The 25,828-nt window shown below is 48.2% G+C and overlaps 1 protein-coding gene across 1 annotated transcript in view; it reads right to left on the bottom strand.

Moving 5' to 3' along the window:
* The window catches only part of RECQL4 (RecQ like helicase 4), a gene marked incomplete at its 5' end in the record, with an annotated part of 264,498 nt that overhangs the window by 102,517 nt on the left and 136,153 nt on the right, over positions 1–25,828 (bottom strand). The window contains one exon of the mRNA XM_063948748.1: positions 4,994–5,176. Coding sequence (XP_063804818.1) covers positions 4,994–5,176 — 183 coding nt within the window. The remainder of the gene's footprint in view (positions 1–4,993; positions 5,177–25,828) is intronic.

The raw sequence follows: 25,828 nt of genomic DNA, 5'->3' as shown, positions 1-25,828 counted from the left end.
CCGGCTCATCTTCCTCACCAGATGCACTACATCCACCTCTCCTCTCCTACTAGCCCCTCACTGGTCTCCCTGACACATACCTCTCTCCTCTCCAATCTATCCTCAGTGCTGCACCCGGATCATCTTCCTCACCAGACGCACTACATCCACCTCCCCTCTCCTACTAGCCCCTCACTGGTCTCCCTGACACTTACCTCTCTCCTCTCCAATCTCTCCTCAGTGCTACACCCGGCTCATCTTCCTCACCAGACGCACTACATCCACCTCCCCTCTCCTACTAACCCCTCACTGGTCTCCCTGACACATACCTCTCTCCACTCCAACCTATCCTCAGTGCTGCACCCGGCTCATCTTCCTCACCTAACGCACTACATCCACCTCCCCTCTCCTACTAGCCCCTCACTGGTCTCCCTGACACATACCTCTCTCCTCTCCAACCTATCCTAAATGCTGCAGCCGGCTCATCTTCCTCACCAGACGCACTACATCCACCTCTCCTCTCCTCTCCTACTAGCCCCTCACTGGTCTCCCTGACACATACCTCTCTCCCCTCCAATCTATACTCAATGCTGCAGCCTGGATCATCTTCCTCACCAGACGTACTACATCCACCTTCTCTCCTACTATCCCCTCACTGGTCTCCCTGACACATACCTCTCTCCACTCCAACCTATCCTCAGTGCTGCACCCGGCTCATCTTCCTCACCAAACGCACTACATTCACCTCCCCTCTCCTACAAGCCCCTCACTGGCCTCCCTGACAATTACCTCTCTCCCCTCCAATCTATACTCAATGCTGCAGCCTGGATCATCTTCCTCACCAGACGCACTACATCCACCTCCCCTCTCCTACTAGCCCCTCACTGGTCTCCCTGACACATACCTCTCTCCTCTCCAATCTCTCCTCAGTGCTGCACCCGGCTCATCTTACTCACCAGACGCACTACATCCACCTCCCCTCTCCTACTAGCCCCTCACTGGTCTCCCTGACACATACCTCTCTCCACTCCAATCTATCCTCAATGCTGCACCCGGCTCATCTTCCTCACCAGACGCACTACATCCACCTCCCCTCTCCTACTAGCCCCTCACTGGTCTCCCTGACACATACCTCTCTCCTCTCCAATCTATCCTCAGTGCTGCACCCGGCTCATTTTCCTCACCAGATGCACTACATCCACCTCTCCTCTCCTACTAGCCCCTCACTGGTCTCCCTGACACACCTCTCTCCTCTTAAATCTATCCTCAGTGCTGCACCCGGCTCATCTTCCTCACCAGACGCACTACATCCACCTCCCCTCTCCTACAAGCCCCTCACTGGCCTCCCTGACACATACCTCTCTCCTCTCCAACCTATCCTAAATGCTGCAGCCGGCTCATCTTCCTCACCAGACGCACTACATCCACCTCTCCTCTCCTCTCCTACTAGCCCCTCACTGACCTCCCTGACACATACCTCTCTCCCCTCCAATCTATACTCAATGCTGCAGCCTGGATCATCTTCCTCACCAGACGTACTACATCCACCTTCCCTCTCCTACTATCCCCTCACTGGTCTCCCTGACACATACCTCTCCTCTCCAATCTATCCTCAATGCTGCACCCGGCTCATCTTCCTCACCAGACACACTACATCCACCTCTCCTCTCCTACTAGCCCCTCACTGGTCTCCCTGACACACACCTCTCTCCTCTCCAATCTATCCTCAGTGCTGCTGCCCGGCTCATCTTCCTCACCAGACGCACTACATCCACCTCCCCTCTCCTACAAGCCCCTCACTGGCCTCCCTGACACATACCTCTCTCCACTCCAACCTATCCTCAGTGCTGCACCCGGCTCATCTTCCTCACCTAACGCACTACATCCACCTCCCCTCTCCTACTAGCCCCTCACTGGTCTCCCTGACACATACCTCTCTCCTCTCCAACCTATCCTAAATGCTGCAGCCGGCTCATCTTCCTCACCAGACGCACTACATCCACCTCTCCTCTCCTACTAGCCCCTCACTGGTCTCCCTGACACATACCTCTCTCCCCTCCAATCTATACTCAATGCTGCAGCCTGGATCATCTTCCTCACCAGACGTACTACATCCACCTTCTCTCCTACTATCCCCTCACTGGTCTCCCTGACACATACCTCTCTCCACTCCAACCTATCCTCAGTGCTGCACCCGGCTCATCTTCCTCACCAAACGCACTACATTCACCTCCCCTCTCCTACAAGCCCCTCACTGGCCTCCCTGACAATTACCTCTCTCCCCTCCAATCTATACTCAATGCTGCAGCCTGGATCATCTTCCTCACCAGACGCACTACATCCACCTCCCCTCTCCTACTAGCCCCTCACTGGCCTCCCTGACACATACCTCTCTCCTCTCCAATCTCTCCTCAGTGCTGCACCCGGCTCATCTTACTCACCAGACGCACTACATCCACCTCCCCTCTCCTACTAGCCCCTCACTGGTCTCCCTGACACATACCTCTCTCCACTCCAATCTATCCTCAATGCTGCACCCGGCTCATCTTCCTCACCAGACGCACTACATCCACCTCCCCTCTCCTACTAGCCCCTCACTGGTCTCCCTGACACATACCTCTCTCCTCTCCAATCTATCCTCAGTGCTGCACCCGGCTCATTTTCCTCACCAGATGCACTACATCCACCTCTCCTCTCCTACTAGCCCCTCACTGGTCTCCCTGACACACCTCTCTCCTCTTAAATCTATCCTCAGTGCTGCACCCGGCTCATCTTCCTCACCAGACGCACTACATCCACCTCTCCTCTCCTCTCCTACTAGCCCCTCACTGACCTCCCTGACACATACCTCTCTCCCCTCCAATTTATACTCAATGCTGCAGCCTGGATCATCTTCCTCACCAGACGTACTACATCCACCTTCCCTCTCCTACTATCCCCTCACTGGTCTCCCTGACACATACCTCTCTCCACTCCAATCTATCTTCAGTGCTGCTGCCCGGCTCATCTTCCTCACCAGACGCACTACATCCACCTCCCCTCTCCTACAAGCCCCTCACTGGCCTCCCTGACACATACCTCTCTCCTCTCCAACCTATCCTCAGTGCTGCTGCCCGGCTCATATTCCTCACCAGACGCACTACATCCACCTCCCCTCCCCTCTCCTACTAGCCCCTCACTGGTCTCCCTGACACATACCTCTCTCCTCTCCAACCTATCCTCAGTGCTGCTGCCCGGCTCATCTTCCTCACCAAACGCACTACATTCACCTCTCCTCTCCTACTAGCTCCTCACTGGTCTCCCTGACACATACCTCTCTCCTCTCCAATCTATCCTCAGTGCTACATCCGGCTCATCTTCCTCACCAGACGCACTACATTCACCTCTCCTCTCCTACTAGCCCCTCACTGGCCTCCCTGACACATACCTCTCTCCTCTCCAATCTATCCTCAGTGCTGCACCCGGCTCATCTTACTCACCAGACGCACTACATCCACCTCCCCTCTCCTACTAGCCCCTCACTGGTCTCCCTGACACATACCTCTCTCCTCTCCAATCTATCCTCAGTGCTGCACCCGGCTCATCTTCCTCACCAGACGCACTACATCCACCTCCCCTCTCCTCTCCTACTAGCCCCTCACTGGTCTCCCTGAAACATACCTCTCTCCTCTCCAATCTATCCTCAGTGCTGCACCCGGCTCATCTTCCTCACCAGACGCACTACATCCACCTCCCCTCTCCTACTAGCCCCTCACTGGTCTCCCTGACACATACCTCTCTCCTCTCCAATCTATCCTCAGTGCTACACCCGGCTCATCTTCCTCACCAGACGCACTACATCCACCTCCCCTCTCCTCTCCTACTAGCCCCTCACTGGCCTCCCTGACACATACCTCTCTCCTCTCCAATCTCTCCTCGGTGCTGCTGCACCCGGCTCATCTTCCTCACCAGACGCACTACATCCACCTCTCCTCTCCTACATGCCCTTCACTGGCCTCCCTGACAATTACCTCTCTCCTCTCCAATCTATCCTAAATGCTGCAGCCCGGCTCATCTTCCTCACCAACGCACTACGTCCACCTTTCATCTCCTACAAGCCCCTCACTGGCTTCTCTTCCCTTTCAGAATCCAATTCAAACTTCTTACTACTACCTACAAAGCCCTCACCCACTCCTCTCCCATCTACATCTCTGACCTTATCTCCCTTTACACTCCCACCCGTCCTCTTTGCTCTGCTAATGCACGCCGACTCTCCTGTCTTCTGATTACTTCCTCCCACTGCTACCTTGAAGATCTCTCACGTGCTGCTCCCTTTCTCTGGAATTCTCTACCTCTCCCCCTCAGACTCTCCACCTCTCTACAAAACTTCAAACAGGCTCTCCCACTTCTTCCCTAAACCCAGCCAACCCTCCTCCTAACCATCTGTACCATGCTCACTGTCTACCCCTTCTGTGTCACCCGTCTGCCCCTCCAACTTAGAATGTAAGCTTCCACGAGCAGGGCCTTTCCTTCTCTTACTTAAACAATGTTCTACTCCATACTTCCATTGACAGCGCCAAATCCCTGAGTTTCCTGCCACCCTGATACTTTTGTCAGTGTCGTCTGTTGACGTAGCTATGCTTATATACCGTTACTTGTCCTATATTGAGAGGGATAACCACAAACCCTGAAAATACAGAACCTGGTGACAGAAGATCCGGGTGGAAACGGGGTGTAATCGTCACTTATTTTAGTCATTTTTGTATAATGTGAAAAATTTGTGATTTTGCCGTAAACTGCACGGACATACCAGAAATGTAGAAAATGTTGTGAATTTTACACACAGGCACACATATTATATACACAAACACACACTTTATATTATATATATGCCGCAATCCTGTATACTAAACCACTAAAATAAATCAACATTTTTTTCTGTCATGTGTGAATTCACTAGCGTCTAGAATGACTATACTGTATACTACTGAAAGGTTAATGTTATATTATTATACATCATCATCATCATCATCACCTGGTCTCGGTCTCTGTCCATAGACACTGAGAGATGTAAATTACCAGGAACAGCAGCAGATTGGAGGGAAATATCCTCATGATCGGGGACCCCCAGGTGTCGGGCAACATCCCGCGCTGTACCCAAAGTCGCTGTGGCTGTAAGACCTAGGAGACAACGGACACCAAGGCGCTCCCGGAGAACCTAAGGAAGATAAAATGGAAGCATTAGAGGGAGGAATGATCTGCTGGTATGTCAGGTATCGGATCATTCATTATATTACCAGAATCATTTTACACATGAAAGTATTATCTGTAACACCTCAGGGAAATTATGTGGCACCTTAGCAGCTACTGCGAGGTAATAACCGGACAATGGGGGTCATTGATTCGCCGGCGCATGCGCAGTTCCGACCCGATCGCTGCGATAAACTGCAGCGACCAATCGGGTCGGAATGACCCCCAATATCACCTGCTCTACGTAAAATTCCATTTTCATAGATGGGGTGGGCAAATTCTGTCCTATCTCCCCCATGTTGGGCATAACATACATTGGGGAGTCCATGACTGGAATAAGAGAGTCCCCTGTTTTAAATGATATGCCCCTTAGTAGTTACGTTCTGTAGGTCTTCAGACAATTACTAAAATAAAATACAAAAAAATATAACTACCCCATCTTGTGTCTCAAAAACACAAAACAAAAAAAGGACACAAAACAAAATACTGGTTCTTACCTGCGGTTTCTCTGATGCCATGAGGGACACTTGAGAGACCATGGGGTATAGCAGTGCTGGGGGAGTCTGGCCACTAATAAGTTAACTTTTAGGGCAGCTCAGACCCCTCCTCCCCTCTACCCTGCCCAGGCCATTCTGTTTATGTCTAGCAAAGGCCAAAGAGGCAGAAGAGAAGAAAGTGGAGAGACCAGGCACACCAACATATTCACGTGTGAGAGTCAGGTGACCTGTCATAAAGCAAACCCGAACACAACCCAAGAAAATCAGGAGCGAACAGGAGGGCGTCCAGTGTCTCCCATGGCATCTAAGACGGACACGTTTTAGATTTGTGGGACACTGGAAAGACCTTGGGGGCATTCCGATGCTGACCCCTAAGTGTGATAACGCTCCTGAGCTGCACTGAGTACCCTTCAACCAAAACCAGCATCTTTTTAGGCCAAGGAGTAAAACCAGAAGAAATAAATTAAAAGTGTGTGCCGAGGACCTTATGGTGGCCCTACATAGCTGCTCTGCTGGGGACCCATGCCAGCTGCCCAGGAGATCCGGCTAGCCAAAGTGTAAGCCTGAGAGATGGCTTCCTGAATCCATTAAGCAATGGTTTGTTTGAAAGTGGGACAACCTCTCTTGACCACTGAATAGAGGACAAAGAGAGAGAGTCTGAACGGCAAAGATCTCTCCAAGTAAATGCTGAGTGCTCTTACAACATCTAAGTACTCAAGAGATGTTTGGAAACCACCTTCAGAAGGAAATAGAGTAGGTAGTTCGTAAAACCACCCAGTCCAGATGAAAAATCAGGAAAGGAGATATATGTGATAAGGAACTCAGTTCTGAAACTTGATGGGCTGAAGAAATAGCTAAAAGAGAAAAACTTTTTCCACGTAAGCCATTTGAGGTCCACTAATTTCAAAGGGTCAAAGGAAGCATGGAGTACCAAGACGAAACCACAGGCCTCCACTGGAGGCACAAAAAGGGGATGAATATGAATTAGCCCCTAGAAAAATGTCTGAATAGCCAGAATAGTCACCAAGCATCTCTGAAAAATATACGATATGATAAGAACCAACCGCTGATAACAGTATTTCTCCTAAGTCCACAGGATACATTAGGATATGGACAGCAGATCTGCACCAAACGATCAAAGCTTTCTGGCCTCCCAGCATGCCACGGGCCCGTCCACATATCCCCGCCTCCTGGCTCAGGCAAATCAGTTGTTTTCCAAAACTCAAAGGCAGAAGCATCATGTAGAGCCCTAATCAGGCGATAAGAACACACATGCACACCCTTCCGTACAAGGAAAATTATAGTGAGTGAAAGGATCCTCAAATCAGGTGCATCAGGATGGGATCCTTGTGGACTTATCAACAGTAAATTCTTACCATAACGTATATTTCTCCTGCAGGGTCCACAGGGTATCCACAGGATACATTGGGATGTCCCAAAGCAATTTAGTGGTGGGGACGCTCCTGATTTGAGAGGGAAAGGTATCCACGGCATTATGTCTAATGAATGTGTTAATGGAAGACCATGTGGCTGCCTTGCATATCTGTTCTGCTGAAGCACCATGTTGTGCTGCCCATGATGGAACTACCTTACGTGTAGAGTGCGCAGAGACATTATCCGGCACAGGGAGATCAGCTTGAGAATATGCTTCTGAAATAGTCAACCAAAGCCAGCTTGCCAGTGTCTGCTTATCAGCAGGCCATCCTCTCCTGTGATATCCGTAGAGAATGAAGAGAGAATCTGTCTTTCTGATGGCACTTGTACGATCCACCTAGATCCTTAAGGCACGGACTACGTCTAACAATGCATCTCCCGCAGAAAGTTCCGGCCCTTGGAAAGCCAGAAGTACAATTTCTTCTTCGTTAAGGTGAAATTTCAACACCACCTTAGAGCAGTTATCAGAACTAAATCTGGGTATCTTCCCATCTGGATAAAAAAAAACAGAAATGAAGGACGATATAACAATGCCCCTAAATCTGAAACTCTTCTAGCTGAAGCCATGGCCAGCAGAAAAATAACCTTAGCTGTCAACCATTTAAGATCCACTTTCTTAAGTGGTTCACACGGGGCAACTTGAAGGGTCTTTAGAACTAAACTTAAGTCCCAAGGCACTGTAGGAGGAACAAAAGGAGGCTGAATGTGTAGCATTCCCTAGAAAAAAGGGTGCACATCCTGTAGTTTGGCAATTTTCTTTTGGAACCATACAGTTAGTGCAGACACTTGCACTCTCAAGGAAGCCACCCTTAACCGCTTATCCATTTCTGCCTGAAGGAATGCTAGGATTCTGGAAACTCTGAAAGACCTGGGGTCGTCATATATCCGTTCATTACACCACTGAATACAGGCTTGCCATATTCGGTGATAAGTGCGAGCTGAGGAGGGTTTCCTTGCTCTGAGCATTGTTTGAATTACCTGTTGTGAGAATCCTCTTGACTTCAGGATGGAGGTGTCAAGAGCCACACCGTCAAAGACAGCCGATCCAGATGTCTGTAATGACACAGCACATGAATCAGTAGATCTGGACATTTAAGTAATAGTAATGGAGCATCTATCAACATCCTCTGCGGATCTGTGAATTAATGTCTTCTGGGCCATGCCGGAGCCATCAATATCACGCCACTTTTTCTTTGTTTTACCTTTCTCATCACACTGGGTAACAGGGCGATGGGAGGAAACACATAGTAAAATGGGACTTCCATCTTGCCTGACAGGGCATCTACAAAGATCGCTTTGGGATCCTTTGCTCTTGATCAGTATGCGGGTACCTTGTGGTTCTGAGAAGAAGCCATGAGATCTATCTCTGGCAACCCCCATCTGTCGACCAGGGTCTGGAAGACTTCTGGGTGTAGAGTCCATTTGTTTGCATGAATGGTGTGTCGATTGAGAAAATCCGGTTCCCAGTTTAGGACTCCTGGAATGAATACTGCGGACAAGGCTGGAAGATGAAGCTCTGCCAATTCTAAGGTGTGACATACTTCTTCCATTGCTTTCCGGGTGCGAGTTCCTCCCTGATGCTTGAGGTACGCTACTGCCGTCGCATTGTAGAGCGGATTTGGACTGGCTTTCCCTGAAGAATGTCCTTTACTTGATTCAGCGCCATGTACTGTATATGGCTCGGAGTTCCAATCTATTTATTGGCAGACCGCTTTCTTCCTTGGTCCACTGCCCCTGGAAGTAATTTCTTCCTGACACCGCTCCCCAGCCCTGAAGGCTGGCATCCGTTGTCAGAATTTCCCAATGTGATATCCAAAAGGGTCTCCCTTTGTCCAGATGGGCTGTCTGTAGCCACCAGGCTAATGATCTCCTTTTACTTTCTGAGTAAGGACCATAGTCTGTGTCTTTATCAGTGTTACGGTGTTTAATGGGTTAATGCTGGAGTTACAGACTACAGATGATGGGATGATGGTTACACGGATAAATACAAGAGTTGCAGACTACAGATGATGGGATGATGGTTACACGGATAAATACAGGAGTTGCAGACTACAGATGATGGGCTGATGGTTACACGGATAAATACAGGAGTTGCAGACTACAGATGATGGGGTGATGGTTACACGGATAAATACTGGAGTTGCAGACTACAGATGATGGGGTGATGGTTACACGGATAAATACTGGAGTTGCAGACTACAGATGATGGGGTGATGGTTACACGGATAAATACTGGAGTTGCAGACTACAGATGATGGGGTGATGGTTACACGGATAAATACAAGAGTTGCAGACTACAGATGATGGGGTGATGGTTACACGGATAAATACTGGAGTTGCAGACTACAGATGATGGGGTGATGGTTACACGGATAAATACAAGAGTTGCAGACTACAGATGATGGGGTGATGGTTACACGGATAAATACAAGAGTTGCAGACTACAGATGATGGGGTGATGGTTACACGGATAAATACTGGAGTTACAGACTACAGATGATGGGATGATGGTTACACGGATAAATACAGGAGTTGCAGACTACAGATGATGGGGTGATGGTTACACGGATAAATACTGGAGTTGCAGACTACAGATGATGGGGTGATGGTTACACGGATAAATACTGGAGTTGCAGACTACAGATGATGGGATGATGGTTACACGGATAAATACTGGAGTTGCAGACTACAGATGATGGGGTGATGGTTACACAGATAAATACTGGAGTTGCAGACTACAGATGATGGGATGATGGTTACACGGATAAATACTGGAGTTGCAGACTACAGATGATGGGGTGATGGTTACACGGATAAATACAAGAGTTGCAGACTACAGATGATGGGGTGATGGTTACACGGATAAATACAGGAGTTGCAGACTACAGATGATGGGATGATGGTTACACGGATAAATACAGGAGTTGCAGACTACAGATGATGGGGTGATGGTTACACAGATAAATACTGGAGTTGCAGACTACAGATGATGGGGTGATGGTTACACGGATAAATACAGGAGTTGCAGACTACAGATGATGGGGTGATGGTTACACGGATAAATACTGGAGTTGCAGACTACAGATGATGGGATGATGGTTACACGGATAAATACAAGAGTTGCAGACTACAGATGATGGGATGATGGTTACACGGATAAATACAGGAGTTGCAGACTACAGATGATGGGGTGATGGTTACACGGATAAATACTGGAGTTGCAGACTACAGATGATGGGGTGATGGTTACACGGATAAATACTGGAGTTGCAGACTACAGATGATGGGGTGATGGTTACACGGATAAATACTGGAGTTACAGACTACAGATGATGGGGTGATGGTTACACGGATAAATACTGGAGTTGCAGACTACAGATGATGGGGTGATGGTTACACGGATAAATACTGGAGTTGCAGACTACAGATGATGGGATGATGGTTACACGGATAAATACAGGAGTTGCAGACTACAGATGATGGGGTGATGGTTACACGGATAAATACTGGAGTTGCAGACTACAGATGATGGGGTGATGGTTACACGGATAAATACAGGAGTTGCAGACTACAGATGATGGGGTGATGGTTACACGGATAAATACAGGAGTTGCAGACTACAGATGATGGGGTGATGGTTACACGGATAAATACAGGAGTTGCAGACTACAGATGATGGGGTGATGGTTACACGGATAAATACTGGAGTTGCAGACTACGGATGATGGTTACACGGATAAATACAGGAGTTGCGCAGATGACAGGTGATGATGGTTTAAAATAAAACTGTATTGAAGCATAATTCCAAATAAGGCACACAGGATAACTGAAGAAACAGGACATAGGAATACAGGATCAGGGTAACTTCACCTGAACACATGGATGGCAAGGAAAACAGTCACTGAAATTAGGGGCAGGCAAGGTTCAAGACTTCGGCTACGGCAGGGATTCCGGCACAGGACCAAGCAAACAAGGACTCCAAAACTGTGACAAATAAACTGGCTAGGAACAGACTAGGAACAACGCAAGTTACCACGAGCTGTAACACAACTATAGCTGTGCCTGACTCTCAGAGCTACCTCATACTTAACATAGGTCATGGCCAATCACTAGAGCACACACACAGACACACAATGTGCTGCAGCTGGAAAAGCTAATCAGGAGAGAGCATGTTCCACCCGATTACCCCAGCTGGGATTGCTCTTCCAATAGCAGCACCTCTGGCTGCTCAGAGGTACTGCAAGTGAGAGACATAACAGCAGCACCCCTGGCTGCTCAGAGGAACTGCAAGTGAGAGACATAACAGCAGCACCCCTGGCTGCTCAGAGGTACTGCAAGTGAGAGACATAAAAGCAGCTCCCCTGGCTGCTCAGAGGAACTGCAAGTGAGAGACATAACAGCAGCACCCCTGGCCACTCAGAGGTACTGCAAGTGAGAGACATAACAGCAGCACCCCTGGCTGCTCAGAGGTACTGCAAGTGAGAGACATAACAGCAGCACCCCTGGCTGCTCAGAGGTACTGCAGGTGAGAGACATAACAGCAGCACCCCTGGCTGCTCAGAGGTACTGCAGGTGAGAGACATAACAGCAGCACCCCTGGCTGCTCAGAGGTACTGCAGGTGAGAGACATAACAGCAGCACCCCTGGCTGCTCAGAGGTACTGCAGGTGAGAGACATAACAGCAGCACCCCTGGCTGCTCAGAGGTACTGCAAGTGAGAGACATAACAGCAGCGCCCCTGGCTGCTCAGAGGTACTGCAGGTGAGAGACATAACAGCAGCACCCCTGGCAACTCAGAGGTACTGCAAGTGAGAGACATAACAGCAGCACCCCATGCCACTCAGAGGTACTGCAAGTGAGAGACATAACAGCAGCACCCCTGGCCGCTCAGAGGTACTGCAAGTGAGAGACATAACAGCAGCACCCCATGCCACTCAGAGGTACTGCAAGTGAGAGACATAACAGCAGCACCCCTGGCCGCTCAGAGGTACTGCAAGTGAGAGACATAACAGCAGCTCCCCTGGCCACTCAGAGGTACTGCACGTGAGAGACATAACAGCAGCACCCCATGCCACTCAGAGGTACTGCAAGTGAGAGACATAACAGCAGCACCCCTGGCCGCTCAGAGGTACTGCAAGTGAGAGACATAACAGCAGCTCCCCTGGCCACTCAGAGGTACTGCACGTGAGAGACATAACAGCAGCACCCCTGGCCACTCAGAGGTACTGCACGTGAGAGACATAACAGCAGCACCCCTGGCCACTCAGAGGTACTGCACGTGAGAGACATAACAGCAGCACCCCTGGCCGCTCAGAGGTACTGCACTCCAGAACATCAAAGATGGCAGTGTCGTAGCATAGCCCCCCCTTTAAGGAGCGGATTCCAGAAGCTCCTCCGAGGCAACAGTTCACATTTCGCTCTTTTGGGAACCGCGGTGAACCCCTCGGGCTCGGCACACCTCGGCTGGTTCTCTAGGCACACCGGGTGACCAGGATCAGGGTAACTTCACCTGAACACATGGATGGCAAGGTAAACAGTCACTGAAATTAGGGGCAGGCAAGGTTCAAGACTTCGGCTACGGCAGGGATTCCGGCACAGGACCAAGCAAACAAGGACTCCAAAACTGTGACAAATAAACTGGCTAGGAACAGACTAGGAACAACGCAAGTTACCACGAGCTGTAACAAAACTATAGCGGTGCCTGACTCTCAGAGCTACCTCATACTTAACATAGGTCAGGGCCAATCACTAGAGCACACACAAATACACACAATGTGCTGCAGCTGGAAAAGCTAATCAGGAGAGAGCATGTTCCACCCGATTACCCCAGCTGGGACTGCTCTTCCAATAGCAGAAGCCCTGGCTGCTCAGAGGTACTGCAAGTGAGAGACATAACAGCAGCACCCCTGGCCGCTCAGAGGTACTGCAAGTGAGAGACATAACAGCATCACCCCTGGCCGCTCAGAGGTACTGCAAGTGAGAGACATAACAGCAGCACCCCTGGCTGCTCAGAGGTACTGCAAGTGAGAGACATAACAGCAGCACCCCTGGCCACTCAGAGGTACTGCAAGTGAGAGACATAGCAGCACCCCTGGCCACTCAGAGGTGCAGAAGCCTTGAATAGAACTGATCATCCTCTACCATGACGAATGTTGACACCATCAATCCCCTCACACGCATTGCTGCGTGAATGGATACCTTCCGACTGTGTAGAATTTCCTGAATCCTGGGCCCTCATTCCGAGTTGTTCGCTCGGTATTTTTTATCGCATCGCATCGATTTTCCACTTAGTGTGCATGCGCAATGTTCGCACTGCGACTGCGCCAAGTAAATTTGCTAAGAAGTTAGGATTTTTACTCACGGCTTTTTCTTCGTTCTGGCGATCGTAATGTGATTGACAGGAAATGGGTGTTACTGGGCGGAAACAGGCCGTTTTATGGACGTGTGGGAAAAAACGCTACAGTTTCCGGAAAAAACGCAGGAGTGGCCGGAGAAACGGGGGAGTGGCTGGGCGAACGCTGGGTGTGTTTGTGATGTCAAACCAGGAACGACAAGCACTGAACTGATCACAGATGCCGAGTAAGTCTGAAGCTACTCAGAAACTGCTACGAGGTGTGTTATCGCAATATTGCGAATCCGTCGTTCACAATTTTAAGAAGCTAAGATTCACTCCCAGTAGGCGACGGCTTAGCGTGTGCAAAACTGCAAAAATCAGCTTGCGAGCGAACAACTCGGAATGACCCCCTTTGACTGAACTTTGGATATTTTGTTTAGAGGTAAAATTACTCTCTGAAGGCTTGAATCCAACACAGCTCCCAAGAGAGTCATCCGCTGTGACGGAACCAGAGACGATTTTGCCCAATTCATGAGCCATCCTTGCTTCTGCAGACATGTAATTGTCTGCTGCAGATGACACCAAAGCACTTCCCGAGACTGTGCCAGAATTAAAAGATCGTTGAGGTATGGAAAAATTCTTATCCCCTGCTGACGGAGAAAAGCTGTCATTATAACCATAATCTTGGTGAATACTCTGGGAGCTGTGGCCAGTCCAAATGGCAGAGCCTGAAACTGAAAATGCTTTTGGAGGATAGCGAACGTGAGATAGCGCTGATGGGACAGTGCTATAGGAACATGTACGTAAGCATCCTGGATATACAGGGACACCATAAAATCCCCAGGGTCCATAGCCAAAATAATGGAACAAAGTCTCCATATGAAATCGAGGTACCCAAATGTACTTGTTCAGCATTTTCAGATTGAGTATGGGCCAGAACAACCCATTTGGTTTCTGGACTAAAAACAGGTTGGAATAGAAACCCTATCCTCATTGTGCAGGAGGAACTGGAATGATTACTCCTGATTGAAGCAATTTCTGAACTACCTCTTGTAAAGCCCTGGACTTCGTCACTACCAGAGACGGGCTGGTACAATAAAAACCTTGGAGGAAGGTTTTTACCTGAAAGCAAACGCATAACTCTTCTTCAACCCAGGTATCCTTGGTAGACTGCTGCCAAATCTGTGCAAAATTAACAAGTCATCCTCCCACCTTGGGGTGTTCCAGGTGGAGGCCCGCACCATCAGGCTGATGGCTTATCTTCTGTTTTAGAAGCTGATCCTCTGGTAACCCAATGCTTTCTAGTCTTACCATCAACTTTTCCTTTTCCTTGAAAACAAAAAGGCTGAAAAGCTGAAATTTTAGGCTTAAATTTGTAAGTGGAAGGAAACTTTTTTCTTGGAGTCTGCTTCTGACTCCAAGATAATGGTTAGCTCGGTGTAGTAGGGTATGCCGGAGGCCGGGCTCCCGGTGACCAGCATACCGGCGCCGGAATCCCGACCGCCAGAATAACGACAGCGTGGCAAGCGCAAATGAGCCCCATTGCGGGCACGGTAGCGCGTCACGCTATCTATTCTCCCTCCAGGGGGGTCGTGGACCCCAAGAGGGAGAAAAGGTATCAATATGCCGGCTGTCGGGATCCCGACAGCCAACATACTGAAGACCACAGGTTAGCTATTTACAAAAGAGAATATCTCCAGTAAAAGGTAAAGACTCCAAAATCTTCTTGGATTCTGAATCATCTTTCCAAGTGCGTAGCCAAACTGCTCTGCAAACGGCTACTGCTGAAGCGGATACCAGAGAGGCAATAGTACCCCTATCCAAGGCTGCTTCTTCCAAGAATATTGCAGCCTGTTTGATATGTTCTATATCGAGTTCTTGCTCTCTAGATGACATTGACGTTTCCTCTTCCAATGCATCTGCCCAGGCAGCCACTGCTTTAGCTATCCAAGCTGAAGCCATGACTGGTCTAATGATTGCCCCTGACAGAGTAAAAAGGTATTTAACAAACAATCTACTCTCCTATCCGTGACATCATTTAATGATGTTGAAGGCAGAGGTAATGTAATTTTTGCACTAATCGAACAACATGTGTATCCACTTTACGGGCTACCTCCCTCTTTAAACAGTCCGCAGTTGGAAGAGGATAACTACAATTTAATTTCCTAGGAATTCTAAATTTCTTACTGGGAATAGTCCAAGCCTCTTCCATAATTTCTGTCAGCTGTTCTGATCCAGGAAACTCAGTCTTAACTGTTTTGGGACGTTTAAATACAGGTGACTTGGATTTTAACACAGGCTCTACTGATTCCCCTAAGGATATAATGGCCTTCATTGCATTGATCAACTCAGATATGTCCACTGAGCTGAGACCTTCTTCCTCATCTTCATACACAGAACCAGAATGTAATGAGTCTTCCTCCTCTGACGAATACTCATCTGAAACGTGTAGACTGTGAAGATACAGTATCATGTCTATGTGATTTACTTACCACCGGCTTTACAGCCTGCTTCTGTAGAGAGGCTACTGCTCTCCCTGCTGGAAATGATAAACCACAGCTATACTGGATGTCTGTGCAAACATAGCCCATTGGGGATCTACTTGCACTTTCGTCTGCCTTGAATTTTTCAAGAGACCTTGGTGAAAGCTAAAATAATTTGCACACAACCCATCCTGAAACAGATCCTGAGAGGTTAACCCGGCTTTGCACGACAAACATGATATGAGTGTAGGTGCTTCTATGAGTGTAGTATCCTCACCCTTGCCGCTCTTAGACATGATAAATAATCAGACACTTTTACAGTATACTACACAATCTGTGACTGAAATCACTTTAAATGTGATAAAGTGATATACAATTCGACTCTACCCTGATTAGCACCAGCACTGAGGATCGGAATACACAGAGAAAACTGACAGAATTTATAGCAAAGTCAGCAATCACATTAGCAGTCAGTCACAGGTTATACATTAGTATAAAAAGCAAAACAAGTATATATTCAACTACAGATACATTTGAAGCATGTAGGAGAAAAAAATTACTGCATAACTATTTAAAACAGTTTTAACTATATTCAGACGCATAGTGAAAGAAACCACAGTAATATTATAAGACTAGGTAGATAGAGACTTAGAGCTGTATTACCCACTCAGTAGATTGGGATACAGGGAGACTTACCCCGCTCCCAGGACCGATCAGTACGTTTGTGAACGCCGAGTGGATCCAGACGCTATTAGTGTACACCGTTGCTCCGTGAACCAATACTGAACACAGACGCTCAGTGAACACTGACGCACCAGTCACACAGTCGCCTATGCTGTGACTGGGTGCCCTTAGTACACAGTGACTCGAACGGAAACGGGAAATCAGTTCATGGCAGGAGACTCGAAGGAAACTGGTCATGAACCGGGGGGAGGGGCTACAACGAGAGCGTCTGACTCCCCACTGCTGACATCAACCTTAGGGATCGCAGCCTCATACTATTCCTGGAGCCTCTGATCCCTAAGGCCTAGCGCTGGTGCACTCTCTGTGGCAGCCGTGGCAGCGATTGTTTGGTAGCCTCCTCACAAAATAGTGCGGCTGTGTCTGTACTCCCCTACTAAGCGAACGGATGTCTTCCCTTCTCCCCGTGCTCCGGCCACAGCCTGGTAAAGTCTGCTGGACCCGCTAGTATATCCGACACAGACGCCCGCCGAAACAGCACTGTACTCGTGGGTAAGCGTTGTTGCGACCCGGCGGAGAGTTGTTGGAGCGACTGTTTCTAAGGTACGTATAAGTCACTTTTTTCTGAGCAATCTTTCTAAACAGCAAGACTATAAAAATAAAATAACAAAAGCTTGTGGCTGCTAAAAAGCAGCATCCCTGTGACCATGGTCCGGCTCCTGTTGCACCAAAGAAAAAAAATAATTTGCCTGAGCCAGGAGGCGGGGATATATGGACGCATGCTGGTAGGCCAGAAAGCTTTGACCGTTTGGTGCAGATATGCTGTCGGTCCACCATATCCCATTGTTATCCTGTGGATACCCTGTGGGCCCTGCAGTAGAAAAAAATAGGATTTTAATTACCTAATGGTAAATCCTTTTCTCGTAGTCCATAGAGGATTCTGGGGTCCACATAAGTATCACGGGGTATAGATAGGTCCATTCAAAACCACTGGCACTTTAAAAGTTTGAGAGTGTGCGCTGGCTCCTCCCTCTATGCCACTCCTTCCAGATTAGAAACGGTGCCCGAGAAGATGGACAACTTCGAGAGAAGAATTTCACAAAGATAGTGGCGAGATTCACACCAGCTCACACATACAAGGCAAACCAAGCTAACAAGCCTGAAACATCAGCAACGGCTTAACAATATTACTTCACCAAGTAACAAAACAGTACTAAACCAAGAACCAAGCAGTGCTGAACAAATTAACCACTGCAGGAGCACGAAGCACTGGGCGGGCGCCCAGCATCCTCTACGGATTACGAGAAAAGGACTTACCGGTAGGTAATTAAAATCATATTTTCTCTAACGTCCTAGAGGATGCTGGGGTCCACATTAGTACCATGGGGATGTACCAAAGCTCCCAGAACGGGAGGGAGAGCACGGAGGCTCCTGCATAACTGATTGACCAAACTTCAGATCCTCACTGGCCAAGGTATCGAACTTGTAGAACTGTGCAAACGTGTTCAACCCCGACCAAGTGGCCGCTCAGCAAAGCTGTAAAGCCGAGACACCCCGGGCAGCCGCCCAGGAAGAACCCACCTTCCGAGTAGAGTAGGCCTTAACAGACGTAGGACATGGCAATCCTGCCGTAGAATATGCATGCTGGATAGTGAACCTGATCCAGCGAGAGAAGCAGAAAACCCAAGTTTCTTGGGATCATACAGGACAAACAGAGAGTAAAATTTTCTGTGACGAGAAGTTCTCTTCACATAGATTTTCAGAGCCCTTACAACATCCAAGGACTTTGATGAAATTGAGAAGTCAGTAGCAACTGGCAACACAATAGGTTGGTTGACATGAAATGCCAACACAACCTTCGGAAGGAACTGCTGACGTGTCCTGAGCTCAGCTCTATCTTCATGGAAGATCAAGTAGGGGCTCTTACAAGACAAAGCCCACAGCTCAGACACACGTCTAGCAGAAGCTAAGGCCAACAAAGAGACAGCCTTCCATGTGAGAAACTTGACCTCAACCTCCTGTAGAGGCTCGAACCATTCCGATTGGAGAAACTGCAGCACCACGTTAAGATCCCATGGCTGGATGTGCTGGAACCCTTTCCAAAAAGTCTGAACCTCCGGGAGGGAAGCCAACTGTTTCTGGAAGACAATGGATAGGGCCGAAATCTGGACCTTTTCGGCTCTCAACCTCAGGCCCATATCCACATCTGCTTGCAAGAAGAGGAGAAACCGTACCAGTTGAAACTCCACCGTATGAAACTTCTTGGACTCACACCAAGATACATATTTTTTCCAAATACAATGGTAATGTTTAGACGTTACTCTTTTCCTAGCCTGTATCAGGGTAGGAATGCCTTTGTTCGGAATGCCCTTCCGAGTTAATATCTGGCGTTCAACCTCCATGCCGTCAAACGTAGCCGCGGTAAGTCTTGATAAGCAAACGGCCCCTGCTGCAGCAGGTCCTCCCGAAGAGGAAGCGGCCTCGGCTCTTCTAGCAGTAGATCCAGAAGGTCCGCGTACCAAGCCCTTCTTGGCCAGTCCGGAGCAATGAGGATTGCCAGAACTCTTGTTCTCCTTATGAGTTTTAGAACTCTTGGAATGAGTGGAAGTGGAGGAAACCTGTACACCGACTGGAACACTCACGGAGTCACTAGGGTGCCCACCGTCACAGCTTGTGTGTCTCTCGACCTGGAACAATACCGCCGAAGCTTCTTGTTGAGATGAGAGGCCATCATGTCTATTTGAGGTACACGCCAAAGATCTGTCACCTCTGTGAACTCCTTCGGATGGAGTCCCCACTCTCTTGGATGGAGATCGTGTCTGCTGAGGAAGTCCGCTTCCCAGTTGTCTACTCCTGAAATGAAGATTGCTGACAGCGCCAACGCGTGTTTTTCTGCCCAGAGGATGATTGTTGTTACCTCTGACATTGCAGCTGCTCTTTGTTCCGCTCTGTCGGTTTATGCAAGCCACTGTCGTTACATTGTCCGACTGCACTTGAATGGCTTGATCTCGCAGAATATGGGCCGCATGGAGAAGATTGTTGTAGACGGATCTTAGTTCCCAAATGTTTATTGGTAGGCTGGATTCCAGGCTAGACCATCATCATTGGAAGGTTTCCCCCTGAGTGACTGCTCCCCAGTCTCGCAGACTAGCATCCGTGGTTAGAAGGATCCAGTATTGAATCCCGAACCTGCGGCCCTCCAGAAGGTGAGGTAGTTGTAGCCACCAGAGGAGTGAAAATCTTGTTTTTGGCGACAGACGTATTCTCTGGTGCATGGGTAGAGGAGATCCCGACCACTTGTCCAGGAGATCCAGTTGGAAGGGCCGAGCATGAAACCTTCCGTACTGTAGAGCCTCGTAAGAGGCCACCATCTTCCCCAGAAGGCGAATGCACTGATGAACCGAATCCCGGGCTGGCTTCAGGACATCCCGGACCATTGTTTGTATCACCAACGCCTTTTCCCCCGGAAGACACACCCTCTGCACTTCTGTGTCGAGGATCATTTCCAGAAAAGACAACCTCCTGGTCGGCTCCAAATGTGATTTTGGAAAATTCAGGATCCAACTGTGTTCCCGGCGCAGATGAGTCATGAGAACAATAGACTGCAACAACCTCTCCTTGGACGATGCCTTTATCAGCAGATCGTCCAGATATGGAATCATGTTCACCCCGTTTGCGGAGGAGAACAATCATCTCTGCCATCTTATTGGTGAACACCCTAGGTGCTGTGGAGAGGCCGAATGGTAGTGCCTGGAATTGATAGTGACTGTCCAAAAGTGCAAATCTGAGATAAGCCTGGTGAGACGGCCAAATCGGAATGTGGAGGTACGCATCCTTGATATCCAGGGATACCAGGAATTCTCCCTCCACTAGACCTGAAATCACTGCTCTGAGAGACTCCATTTTGAATTTGAACACCCTCAGGTAAGGGTTTAACGATTTCAAGTTCAAAGTTGGTCTGACCGAACCACCCAGTTTCGGTACCACGAAAAGGTTTGAATAATAACCCTTGCTTTGCATATGAGGTGGAACTGGGACAATGACCTGTGATTTTTACCAATTTTAGGATGGCTTCCTGTAGGATAGCCCTGTCTGTCAGCAAAGCTAGCAAGCCTGATTTCAAGAATCGGTGAGGTGGGAGTTCTTGAAACTCCAGTCGGTACCCAGGGATCCATGCCGGATGACACCCAGATGTGGCTGAAACGTCTGAGTCTAGCACCCGCCAGCCCGTCCTCCAGGCTTTGAGGTTCACCATCATGCTGAGGATTTTGAGGAACCAGAAGCAGGTCTCTTGTCCTGTGAGCATGCGGGTGCAGGCTTTTTGGATTTTGCCAGACCACCTCAAAAGAAAGTGGTCAAAGGCTGGGGCTTTTTTTGTCTTAGCGGTCCGAAAGGACTGCTGCACAGCTGAAGAAAATAGTTTCTTCGTACAGGGAGTAGCAGAGGGAAGGAAAGGTGACTTACCCGTGGTTGCCGTGGAAATCCACGCATCCAACGCTTACCCAAATAGAGCCTGACCTTTGTAGGGTAGGTTCTCCACACTTCTCCTGGATTCAGAGTCTGCAGATCATTGGCGTAGCCAGTGTCCCCTGCGAGTTGATACCGACAAGGAGTATATCCGTGCAGTCAGCGTACCCAGGTCCTTCATAGATTCCACCATGAACCCCGCAGAATCCAGGATGTTACGTAAAAACAATTCAATGTCACTTCTATCCATTGTATCCAAATCCTCTAGTAATGTGCCACCACTTTACTATGGCTTTAGAAATCCATGCACAGGCAATAGTGGGCCTTAACGCCACTCCTGAAGCAGTGTATATGGATTTGAGCATAGTGTCAGTCTTACGGTTAGTCGGTTCTTCCAACGTGGTAGAACCAGGGACAGGTAAAACCACCTTTTTAGATAGTCTGGAGACAGAGGAGTCAACAATTGGATGGTTTTCCCATGTTTTCCAATCTTCCTCAGGGAAGGGAGAAGCAACCAGAACTCTTTTTGGGATCTGGAAATTTTTTTCCGGGTTTCCCCAGGATTTTTAAACTACAGGTCATTATCTCCGTAGGGGACCCAAAAATGTGGGAATTTGAATTTTGGATAAGGGATACTCAACCTGTATAGCGCTTAATTCATTAGACGCAGGGAAGGTTAGCGAGGCTTTCTTATTATCTGTGAAGTAAGCCTCCTCAACCTGCTCAGGTGTAGTGTCATTAATGTTTAACACATATCTAATGGCCTCATCATGAGCTGCACCCCCTTTGCAAGGGATGCCGCCCCCCTCAGCATGTCCCCAACACCGTCTGCAGTATCAGAATTGGTATCCGTGTCATCTTGCATAATTTGGGCAATAATGTGGGAACATGCTAGAGGATTTTGCAGGAATAGGAACAGAGCCTGACCAAGCTGCCCTAGACTTCTTCAACACCTGAGTTTCTGTCTCAGTATTAGCTACCCTAGTAGAGATCTGAGACAAAGCATTACAATCCTGTGTACAGCACACATCTCCCCCGTCTTATAGCAGGAAAGCACATTCCTATATACCAATTCCTTCAAATGTAACCGCTATATGTATACTGACCTGTGTGACAGGAGGAAGATCCCCCCCTATGTACCAATTCCTTCCAATGTAACCGCTATATGTATACTGACCTGTGTGACAGGAGGAAGATCCCCCCCTATGTACCAATTCCTTCCAATGTAACCACTATATGTATACTGACCTGTGTGACAGGAGGAAGATCCCCCCCTATGTACCAATTCCTTCCAATGTAACCGCTATATGTATACTGACCTGTGTGACAGGAGGAAGATCCCCCCTATGTACCAATTCCTTCCAATGTAACCGCTATATGTATACTGACCTGTGTGACAGGAGGAAGATCCCCCCCTATGTACTAATTCCTTCCAATGTAACCACTATATGTATACTGACCTGTGTGACAGGAGGAAGATCCCCCCCTATGTATCAATTCCTTCCAATGTAACCGCTATATGTATACTGACCTGTGTGACAGGAGGAAGATCCCCCCCTATGTACTAATTCCTTCCAATGTAACCACTATATGTATACTGACCTGTGTGACAGGAGGAAGATCCCCCCCTATGTATCAATTCCTTCCAATGTAACCGCTATATGTATACTGACCTGTGTGACAGGAGGAAGATCCCCCCCTATATACTAATTCCTTCCAATGTAACCGCTATATGTATACTGACCTGTGTGACAGGAGGAAGATCCCCCCCTATGTACCAATTCCTTCCAATGTAACCGCTATATGTATACTGACCTGTGTGACAGGAGGAAGATCCCCCCCTATATACCAATTCCTTCCAATGTAACCGCTATATGTATACTGACCTGTGTGACAGGAGGAAGATCCCCCCCTATGTACCAATTCCTTCCAATGTAACCGCTATATGTATACTGACCTGTGTGACAGGAGGAAGATCCCCCCCTATGTACCAATTCCTTCCAATGTAACCGCTATATGTATACTGACCTGTGTGACAGGAGGAAGATCCCCCCCTATGTACTAATTCCTTCCAATGTAACCGCTATATGTATACTGACCTGTGTGACAGGAGGAAGATCCCCCCCTATGTACCAATTCCTTCCAATGTAACCGCTATATGTATACTGACCTGTGTGACAGGAGGAAGATCCCCCCTATGTACCAACTCCTTCCAATGTAACCGCTATATGTATACTGACCTGTGTGACAGGAGGAAGATCCCCCCCTATGTACTAATTCCTTCCAATGTAACCGCTATATGTATACTGACCTGTGTGACAGGAGGAAGATCCCCCCTATGTACTAATTCCTTCCAATGTAACCGCTATATGTATACTGACCTGTGTGACAGGAGGAAGATCCCCCCCTATGTACCAATTCCTTCCAATGTAACCGCTATATGTATACTGACCTGTGTGACAGGAGGAAGATCCCCCCCTATGTACCAATTCCTTCCAATGTAACCGCTATATGTATACTGACCTGTGTGACAGGAGGAAGATCCCCCCTATGTACCAATTCCTTCCAATGTAACCGCTATATGTATACTGACCTGTGTGACAGGAGGAAGATCCCCCCCTATGTACCAATTCCTTCCAGTGTAACCGCTATATGTATACTGACCTGTGTGACAGGAGGAAGAGCCCCCCCTATATACCAATTCCTTCCAATGTAACCGCTATATGTATACTGACCTGTGTGACAGGAGGAATATCCCCCCCTATGTACCAATTCCTTCCAATGTAACCGCTATATGTATACTGACCTGTGTGACAGGAGGAAGATCCCCCCCTATGTACCAATTCCTTCCAATGTAACCGCTATATGTATACTGACCTGTGTGACAGGAGGAAGATCCCCCCCCTATATACTAATTCCTTCCAATGTAACCGCTATATGTATACTGACCTGTGTGACAGGAGGAAGATCCCCCCCTATGTACCAATTCCTTCCAATGTAACCGCTATATGTATACTGACCTGTGTGACAGGAGGAAGATCCCCCCCTATGTACCAATTCCTTCCAATGTAACCGCTATATGTATACTGACCTGTGTGACAGGAGGAAGATCCCCCCTATATACCAATTCCTTCCAATGTAACCGCTATATGTATACTGACCTGTGTGACAGGAGGAAGATCCCCCCTATGTACCCGCTATATGTATACTGACCTGTGTGACAGGAGGAAGATCCCCCCCTATGTACCAATTCCTTCCAATGTAACCGCTATATGTATACTGACCTGTGTGACAGGAGGAAGATCCCCCCCTATGTACCAATTCCTTCCAATGTAACCGCTATATGTATACTGACCTGTGTGACAGGAGGAAGATCCCCCCTATGTACCAATTCCTTCCAATGTAACTGCTATATGTATACTGACCTGTGTGACAGGAGGAATATCCCCCCTATGTACCAATTCCTTCCAATGTAACCGCTATATGTATACTGACCTGTGTGACAGGAGGAAGATCCCCCCTATGTACCAATTCCTTCCAATGTAACCGCTATATGTATACTGACCTGTGTGACAGGAGGAAGATCCCCCCCTATATACTAATTCCTTCCAGTGTAACCGCTATATGTATACTGACCTGTGTGACAGGAGGAAGATCCCCCCTATGTACCAATTCCTTCCAATGTAACCGCTATATGTATACTGACCTGTGTGACAGGAGGAAGATCCCCCCTATGTACCAATTCCTTCCAATGTAACCGCTATATGTATACTGACCTGTGTGACAGGAGGAAGATCCCCCCTATGTACCAATTCCTTCCAATGTAACCGCTATATGTATACTGACCTGTGTTACAGGAGGAAGATCCCCCCTATGTACCAATTCCTTCCAATGTAACCGCTATATGTATACTGACCTGTGTGACAGGAGGAAGATCCCCCCTATGTACCAATTCCTTCCAATGTAACCGCTATATGTATTCTGACCTGTGTGACAGGAGGAAGATCCCCCCCCTATGTACCAATTCCTTCCAATGTAACCGCTATATGTATACTGACCTGTGTGACAGGAGGAAGATCCCCCCTATGTACCAATTCCTTCCAATGTAACCGCTATATGTATACTGACCTGTGTGACAGGAGGAAGATCCCCCCCTATGTATCAATTCCTTCCAATGTAACCGCTATATGTATACTGACCTGTGTGACAGGAGGAAGATCCCCCCTATGTACCAATTCCTTCCAATGTAACCGCTATATGTATACTGACCTGTGTGACAGGAGGAAGATCCCCCCCTATATACTAATTCCTTCCAGTGTAACCGCTATATGTATACTGACCTGTGTGACAGGAGGAAGATCCCCCCCTATGTACCAATTCCTTCCAATGTAACCGCTATATGTATACTGACCTGTGTGACAGGAGGAAGATCCCCCCCTATGTACCAATTCCTTCCAATGTAACCGCTATATGTATACTGACCTGTGTGACAGGAGGAAGATCCCCCCCCCCTATGTACTAATTCCTTCCAATGTAACCGCTATATGTATACTGACCTGTGTGACAGGAGGAAGATCCCCCCCTATGTACCAATTCCTTCCAATGTAACCGCTATATGTATACTGACCTGTGTGACAGGAGGAAGATCACCCCTATGTACCAATTCCTTCCAATGTAACCGCTATATGTATACTGACCTGTGTGACAGGAGGAAGATCCCCCACC

This window comes from Pseudophryne corroboree, assembly GCF_028390025.1.
Source record: "Pseudophryne corroboree isolate aPseCor3 chromosome 2 unlocalized genomic scaffold, aPseCor3.hap2 SUPER_2_unloc_3, whole genome shotgun sequence".
NCBI lineage: Eukaryota > Metazoa > Chordata > Amphibia > Anura > Myobatrachidae > Pseudophryne > Pseudophryne corroboree.
Note: the sequence above shows the minus strand (reverse complement) of the source record. Positions and strands in the feature narration are given on the sequence as shown.